This window comes from Choloepus didactylus, chromosome 26 (assembly GCF_015220235.1).
Source record: "Choloepus didactylus isolate mChoDid1 chromosome 26, mChoDid1.pri, whole genome shotgun sequence".
In the NCBI taxonomy this organism is placed as follows: Eukaryota; Metazoa; Chordata; class Mammalia; order Pilosa; family Megalonychidae; genus Choloepus; species Choloepus didactylus.
Window position 1 is genome coordinate 10,304,688 of NC_051332.1, and position 8,841 is coordinate 10,313,528.

At 36.0% G+C, this 8,841-nt stretch overlaps 1 protein-coding gene across 1 annotated transcript; it reads right to left on the reverse strand.

Moving 5' to 3' along the window:
* Positions 1-3,055: 3,055 nt before the first annotated feature.
* LOC119520752 (olfactory receptor 2L8-like) lies at positions 3,056-3,958 on the reverse strand. The gene has a single exon (XM_037818705.1). The coding sequence runs from the start codon at positions 3,956-3,958 to the stop codon at positions 3,056-3,058; it is 903 nt and encodes a 300-aa protein (XP_037674633.1).
* Positions 3,959-8,841: the final 4,883 nt, after the last annotated feature.

The window sequence follows — 8,841 nt, forward strand, 5'->3', positions numbered from 1 at the left end:
GCAAATGATATGAAAACACAATTCTCTGAAGAGGAAATACAAATGGCCAAGAAACACATGAAAAAATGTTCAGCTTCACTAGCTATTAGAGAGATGCAAATTAAGACCACAATGAGATACCATCTAACACCTATTAGAGTGGCTGCCATTAAACAAACAGGAAACTACAAATGCTGGAGGGGATGTGGAGAAACTGGAACTCTTATTCATTGTTGGTGGGACTGTATAATGGTTCAGCCACTCTGGAAGTCGGTCTGGCAGTTCCTTAGAAAACTAGATGTAGAGTTACCATTTGATCCAGCAATTGCACTTCTTGGTATATACCCGGAAGATTGGAAAGCAGTGACACGGACAGATATCTGCACTCCAATGTTCATAGCAGCATTATTCACAATTGCCAAGAGATGGAAACAACCCAAATGTCCTTCAACAGATGAGTGGATAAATAAAATGTGGTATATACACACGATGGAATACTACACGGCAGTAAGAAGGAACGACCTCGTGAAACATATGACAACATGGATGAACCTTGAAGAAATAATGCTGAGCGAAATAAGCCAGGCACAGAAAGAGAAATATTACATGCTACCACTATTGTGAGCTTTGAAAAATGTAAAACGAATGGTTTATAATGTAGAATGTAGGGGAAATAGCAATAGAGAGCAATTAAGGAAGGGGGAACAGTAATCCAAGAAGAACAGATATGCTATTTAACGTTCTGGGGATGCCCAGGAATGACTATTGTCTGTTAATTTCTGATGGATATAGTAGGAGCAAGTTCACAGAAATGTTGCTATATTATGTAACTTCCTTTGGGTAAAGTAGGAATAGGTTGGAAGTAAAGCAGTTATCTTAGGTTAGTTGTCTTTTTCTTACTCCCTTGTTATGGTCTCTTTGAAATGTTCTTTTATTGTATGTTTTTCTTTTTTGTTTTTTTTTGTTTGTTTGTTTTGAATTTTTTTTCCATACAGTTGATTTAAAAAGGAAGAACAGGTTAAAAAAAAACAAAACAACAACAACAAAAAAACAGGAAAAAAATATGTAGAGCCCCCTTGAGGAGCCTGTGGAGAATGCAGGGGTATTGGCCTACCCCACCTCAATGGTTGCTAACATGACCACAGACATAGGGAACTGGTGGTTTGATGGGTTGAGCCCTCTACCGTAGGTTTTACCCTTGGGAAGACGGTTGCTGCAAAGGAGAGGCTAGGCCTCCCTATAATTGTGCCTAAGAGCCTCCTCCCGAATGCCTCTTTGCTGCTCAGATGTGGCCCTCTCTCTCTAGCTAAGCCAACTTGAAAGGTGAAATCACTGCCCTCCCCTCTACATGGGATCAGACACCCAGGGGAGTGAATCTCCCTGGCAACGTGGAATATGACTCCCGGGGAGGAATGTAGACCCGGCATCGTGGGATGGAGAACATCTTCTTGACCAAAAGGGGGATGTGAAGGGAAATGAAATAAGCTTCAGTAGCAGAGAGAGTCCAAAAGGAGCTGAGAGGTCACTCTGGTGGGCACTCTTATGCACACTTTAGACAACCCTTTTTAGGTTCTAAAGAATTGGGGTAGCTGGTGGTGGATACCTGAAACTATCAAACTACAACCCAGAACCCATGAATCTCTAAGACAGTTGTATAAAAATGTAGCTTATGAGGAGTGACAATGGGATTGGGAAAGCCATAAGGACCACACTCCACTTTGTCTAGTTTATGGATGGATGAGTAGAAAAACAGGGGAAGGAAACAAACAAACAAACAGACAAAGGTACCCAGTGTTCTTTTTTACTTCAATTGCTCTTTTTCACTTTAATTATTATTCTTATTATTTTTCTGTGTGTGCTAATGAAGGTGTCAGGGATTGATTTAGGTGATGAATGTACAACTATGTAATGGTACTGTGAACAATCGAATGTACGATTTGTTTTGTATGACTGCGTGGTATGTGAATATATCTCAATAAAATGAAGATAAAAAAATAATAAAGAAAATAAAAAAAAATTGAGGGGGGTTGGTTCGGGATATGGGAGGATTCAAGGTTCCTTTTCTTTTTTTTTTTCTTTTTACATCTTTCACTTTAATTCTTGTCTGGAGAAAAGAAAAGTTTCTAAAAATCGAACAAAAATTAAGTGCGGTGATGGATGTACAGCTGTATGACAGTACTGGTGGCAACTGATTGTATGCTTTGGATATTTGGATAATTGTATGGTATCTGAACAATCCCAATAAAAATTTAAAAAAAGTTAATGGATGCTGTGATCCCAGAAGAGAAGCATATAGAGGAGGAAATAAAGGAAAAAGTAGCATAGAAAGAAATAAAGGGGCAGTAAAATTATTATCCATAATACAGGATGTCTCATGCAAATATTTCATCCTGTGTGCTGAACTTAGTGGTTTGTTTAACCTGACTATTTCTTTCAACATAATAGCCTTAGCATTCTGCTACGTACCTAAACAATCTTTATTCTTTAATAATCATAATCTATTTAACAATTAATTACTGGTCTTTTAGTTTTCCTTTTTAATTTGAGAATTATATAGTTATGCTGAAATTAAAGTATTTTTAAAACAAATTCCATTGTATAATTTTCCAATGCAAAAATCATGGGTGAATAATTATCACCTGAAATAATGTATTTAATGTGATAATTCACAAGTCAGAATATTTTGTTAATCTTTTGCAAAGGAATTTTTATATGACCTTTTTGCATTTATACACACTGGAAAGAGACAAACTATTAAACATCAGCTCTCAAACAATTAAACATCAACTCCCAGAGTTTTAAGCTCAGAAGAAACATATTTATTGCATGGTAAAATAATGCAACAGAAATTTTAAAACTCAGTTCTGATTGAAGTATATGAACATTAATTTCACATAGTAAATCGTATGTGAAAATTAGGTATATCACAAACCAGACCAAATCAAATCATATTAAACCCAAAATATTTAGGGACACAGAACCAAAATATCACAAGTATTTACTGATTTGTCAAACATTACACAATATTCACTAGAAGTTGTAAAATACAAAGATTGGGATTTTAATTTTTGAACAGTTACCTTTCCCATAACTTCCTCAATGCCCCCAAAACCTCTTTGTTTCTAAGGCTATAAATAAAGGGATTCAGCATAGGGGTAATGATTGAAAAGAACACTGATACAGCCTTGTCCTGATCAGGGCTGTGTGGGGAACCAGGTGTCATGTAGTTATACATGGCTGGGCCATAAAAGAGACCCACGACCATAAGATGGGAGGAGCAAGTGGCCAGAGCTTTATTCCTCCCCTTGTGAGAATTCATGTGGAGTACATTAAAGAAGATGACAGAGTAGGAGGAAAAGATGGTGACAAGGGGAATAAAGAGTATCACTGTGCCTGTCACAAATAATGTCAACTTATATGCAGAAGTATCCTCACAGGAGGAACTCAAGATAGCCATGATTTCACAGAAAAAATGTTCTATCTCCTTGGGACCACACTTAGGTAAGTGCATGGTATATATAGTCTGTATTAGAGCATGTATGGTACCCCCAGCCAAGGACACCATGAACATCATCAGGCAGACCCTCTGGTCCATGGTGACTTGGTATCTCAGTGGATGGCAGATGGCCACATAGCGATCACAGGCCATGAGAGTCAGGAGAATGCACTCGGCTCCACCCAGCATCAGAAAGAAAAACATCTGCATCCCACAGCCTATTTTTGACATGTTTTTCTTCCCAGAGAAAAAATCAATGGTCATCTTGGGGACAGTGGTGGAGATGAAGAGCAAGTCAATGAAGGACAACTGTCTGAGAAGGAAGTACATGGGTGTATGAAGCCGTGAATCCACTAGGGTGAGAAGAATCAGTGTGGAGTTTGTTGTGAGGGCAGCAACATAGAAGAGGATGATCACACCAATGAGGATGTCAGCATGTTTTGTGCTCAGGAAGAGTCCCAGGAGAATAAAATCTACTCCCATTGTCTCATTCCCCCCCATCACAATTAAATTCAACTGCTTCAACTGAAAGGTAATAGGTAAGAAAAAAAGAACACCAATAATGAATTATAAATTATTATATTTTTCTTTATATACATTTCAAACCCTTTCTATGGAAACATCATTTCAGTGTACTATTAACAGTTTTCAAGATTAATGACATATCAGCTACATTCATATCATTCCTCCAGAGTGAAAACCCCAAAGAACATACATGTATGAGTCATTTACTGTAAATGATTTATTAATCTTATGTGATTTGTTATATGTATACTACCATACTTAATGCACCGAAAATGAATGTTCTACATCCATTCCTGATTGCTGATTGCACTTTGAACAGAGATTGACTTTTTCCCTCTCAAGCCACTTCTTCTTTGCCCTGGAAACAAGGAAGCCTTACAATCCAGTGTTCCTTGCAGTTGGGCATGAGAATAGTATTTAATACCAAAGAAGGCAGTGTAAGTGGTGGTGTGTTTTCCCAACTATCACTAGCAAGCTTTGAGGACAAGTGCTGAACATGGTGGGGCCTCACTGTGGAAGGAGTATAGGTGTCTGGATCACTGACAAGGAAACCCTCCTCATTAGAATATTTGTGCATGAATTAAATTTTTTTTACATGGTTCAAGAAAATAATTATTTTTAACTATAGCCACTAGTGTGATCCTAATACACAATGTATTTGAGAGAATATTTTACCCAGAAAATGTGTGTGAGCATGTAACTGGCTGTGACTATTATTTTAGCTTAAAATCTGAGTTCCTTCACTGATTGTTATTGTGAATGCTACCTTTTATCCCAAATTCACAATTACTGAAGCAGACTTTATTCTACTTCCCATATTAATCATTATTTTGCCTCCCATGTTCCAGGCTTTGCTAGTGTGCCTGAATTTCAAGTGTCTAGCCTCTTTTTTCTATCATTTTCACTGGTCTGAAATGCTCATTTATTGTGTGTCTGTCAAATACTAAATTGGATTGAACCCTGAGCAAAGCAATCAATATCTGCATGTGTAGTGAGTGCTACTCAAGTCCACACTCATCAATGTGCAGAACATTCATCCATATTCAGGTGTTTAAGTGATCAAGTTGGCTCTGAGACTTTACCTGCAGGTACGTGGCTCTGATTTATACACATAGACATCAATATGACCTTTAACCTGGCATCCTAGTGAGAAAGTGGATGTGTTCAGAATCAGAAAGTGATATGGATTGCTGGCTTACATAGAATTCAGCATATGCATTGAACAATCAGTTTTTTATTGTGAAGTCTAACATGTATTCATAACTTTGATAACATTCAAAGCATGATTTCATAAGTTGTTGGAAAGCAAATTTCATTGTCCCATTATTTTAAATTTAACATATATACAGAAAGTTTGTACAGCTCAACAAGCAGTTATATAGATAATTTCAAAAATTATTGTGGGTCACATTTCCATGTTCTCAGTCCCTTCCTCATTATGCAATACAAGTTATATACAGAAAAGTGAAGAAGTTCAAGGCACAATTCAATGAGCAGCTATAGAACAAATCCCAAAGGGTGCTGTAGGCTTCAGTTCCACCATTCTAGCCATTCCAACATCTCAACATCCAAAAATTATGTATAATGATATAAAGATTCAGCATTCATAAACCTTTGTTAAATCTTATGTTGTTTATTGCTACCCCTTCTTCCCACTTAATCAATATCTCCATCTTCACTTGGTCAAAATAAAATAACATTGCCATATCAATTTTTATACTGTATTCTTATATCTACTATTTTTCCTAACACAAAAACTTTTCCATTCTTTTATATATTATTTTAAAAGCACAATAATATGAATACACAAATACACCAATCAAAAGATGAAGAAAATGTTCTGGAAAGAGATAGTGGTGGAAGTTGCATGACATTGTGAATGTACTTAATACTGTTGAATTATAAACATTTAAATGGTTAAAATTATAAATTTTGAGTTACATATATACTACAACAATTAATAAAATAATGAGAAATAGTAAGGGTAGTGCCCAGAGATAGCCATTTCTCTTGTGTTAGATACTATTTCCATTATTTTTGAAAGTGTGTGTGTATATATATGTATATATATGTGTGTGTGTGTATATATATATATATATATATATATATATATATATATAATTATTTAAATGTGAACTTCATTAATCTGCCTATTCACATTCCATCCACAAAAAAAAGTGTCAGGTCATTTTCAACCATAGATAAGAATTTAAGCTTTTCTTTTTGACATACAATTTTGTATGTAATCTTTTACTGTTAGACCATAATGCCATTTCTACTGGTTTTCCCTATTCTATTATAAACCATACTGAAATTAAAGTTGTTAAGGGAATTACTAAGTATTTTCCTCCATCGGTATGTTTTTCTGAAGTTAGAATTAAATTCATTTTACTAGTTGACACTCTACATTTCTATGGGGTCCTTAGGAAGACTCTTTCTTGTGAAGAAACTATGAGGACACAGGTCATGGGAGTTCCAAATATATGAAAGCACAATATTCCTTATAGAAGTCTACTACATATGCGCTGAACTTTAAAAATGTCTGAATATGTTTATTCTTGTTTTCTAGGTAACTGAAGCCTGGTAAGATTGACTGTGATTAGCAAAGAGGAAAGAGTCTGGTTTCCAGTATTCATTAGGCAGCCTTCTTGCACCACACAATTCCCCCATTTAGCATCTCAAATGGTTGGTGATCTTAATCACCTGTTGCTGCTGAAATCAGATAGCCAGCTTTAGGGTCCTCTTCAAATACTCTAAGTTAAAAATGAATGTTTCCCTGTGTATTTTCACAGTGATAATAAGTCCCCACATCTGATTACCACTTAAGATAAAATCAAATTCCTTTTTTCTACTATGCTTCCTTCTTCTGGCATTTAGAAAATCTCAATTCAAATACATGGATTCATGGGTGAAAGGATCTCACACATGATAATAACATGATTTTTCCATGATTTTTTTAAATTATGATGCAACATAGCATCCTTCAATTTTAAATTTATTAGTTCCACCATATAAATCTTCACGACTTAAGATCTTCATAGATAAATGAAGAGCTGAGGGCAGATTTACCAATAGAATACTGTTTTTGTCCTGAACACAGTACAGACTTTGAGTCATTTTTCTTTCTCTAAATAGAAATAGAGTTGTAACAACCACATGCCTGTTTCAAAATATGAGAAAAACAATATATGAGAAAAGCACTGTAAATATTAACTGTCTGATTTTGTTGGTTAATTTTCATTATATTGAGGAAAGCATGTAAACTCACATTTTTTTTTCCTTCTAATTGGTAAGGTCACCTGAATTATCTTCCTAGTGCTTCAGATGATGGAATTTCACATTTTCGTGCTCCCTGTAAAAAATGCAATGTTCAATGAAGATTAATCTCATACTGCTTGGAATGCAGTCTGTCTCAAAGCCTAAATAACAGGTTCTGGTTCAGTGAGTGTGGATTTCTACTATTCATAAGCTTAATATAACCTTTGGGAGTTACCTAGCTATGACCTTCCAAAATGAAAAATCATTGTACTATTTAATATTTAGGGGTGGGGACTTATGTACAATATCCTTTGGGATCTCTGATAGGACAGTGGCTTATGGGAAGATTTGGTCTCCTAACATCAATTAAATAGATTTACCAGAGGATTATTTTTAATAAAAGTGTCCTAAGAAGAAAAATAAAAAAAATGAGTGACTTCATCAGCAGGTATGTGGGTAATTCATGAGGTAAGGCTTGCCTCTTCTGAAAATATTTTTCTCCTATTTTATATGCTTTATTTTATTCAATGAACTTATACATGTACTGTCCAGTAGCTCTGAATATATCAAACCTTTTGTTTATATTCTCTAAGATTTATCACAATGGAATGAAGTAGTAAGTTGTCTCATCTCAGAATATGAAATCAAATGCTTAATATTTATTTTTTTCTTCTCCCTTAAAATCTTGAATTTGTAAACAACACAGATCTATGGCCATATTTTAATGCTGCTTCTTACCTGCCCAAAAGAAGCTGGTTCTTTCCTAACCCAACAAAGAAATTTCCTTACCCAGCCTCAGCATCTCTTAATGATTTGCCTAATATGTTGACCCTTATCTATCATGGAGCAAACTTTTCTTAACCCAGTCATCAATTGTATATATGTAACTTTATATAGAAATATTTAATTATGTGTGCTGGTCTGAATGTATTCTGTCCCCCAGGGAAAGCCATATTCTTTGATGCAATCTTGTGGGGCAGACATATTAGTGGGGATTAAGTTGGAAATTTTGGATTAGTTTGTTGGCATGGAAATGTGCCCCACCCAACTGTAGGTGATAACTCTGATGAGATAATTTCCATGGAGGTGTGGCCCTGCCCATTCAGTATGGGCCTTGATCAGTAGAGCCATATAAATGAGCTGACAGGCAGAGGAAAATCAGTGCAGCTGTGAGTGACATTTTAAAGAGGAGCTACCGCCAAGAGGGACACTTTGAAGAAAGCACAGGGGCTGCAGATGAGAGACATTTTGAAGATCACCATTGAAAGTGGACTCTTTCTCCAGAGAAGCTAAGAGAGGACAAATATCCCAAGGGCAACTAAGAGTGACATTTTTGAGGAACTGCAGCCTAGAGAGGAAAATCCTGGGAGAAAGCCATTTTAAAACCAGAACTTTGGAGCAGACACCAGCCATGTGCCTTCCCAGCTAACAGAGGTTTTCTGGACACCATTGGCCATCCTCCAGTGAAGATACCCTATTGTTGTTGTGTTACCTTGGACACTTTATGGCCTTAAGACTGTAACTGTGTAACCAAATAAACCCCCTTTTTAAAAAGCCAATCTATTCCTGGTGTTTTGCATTCC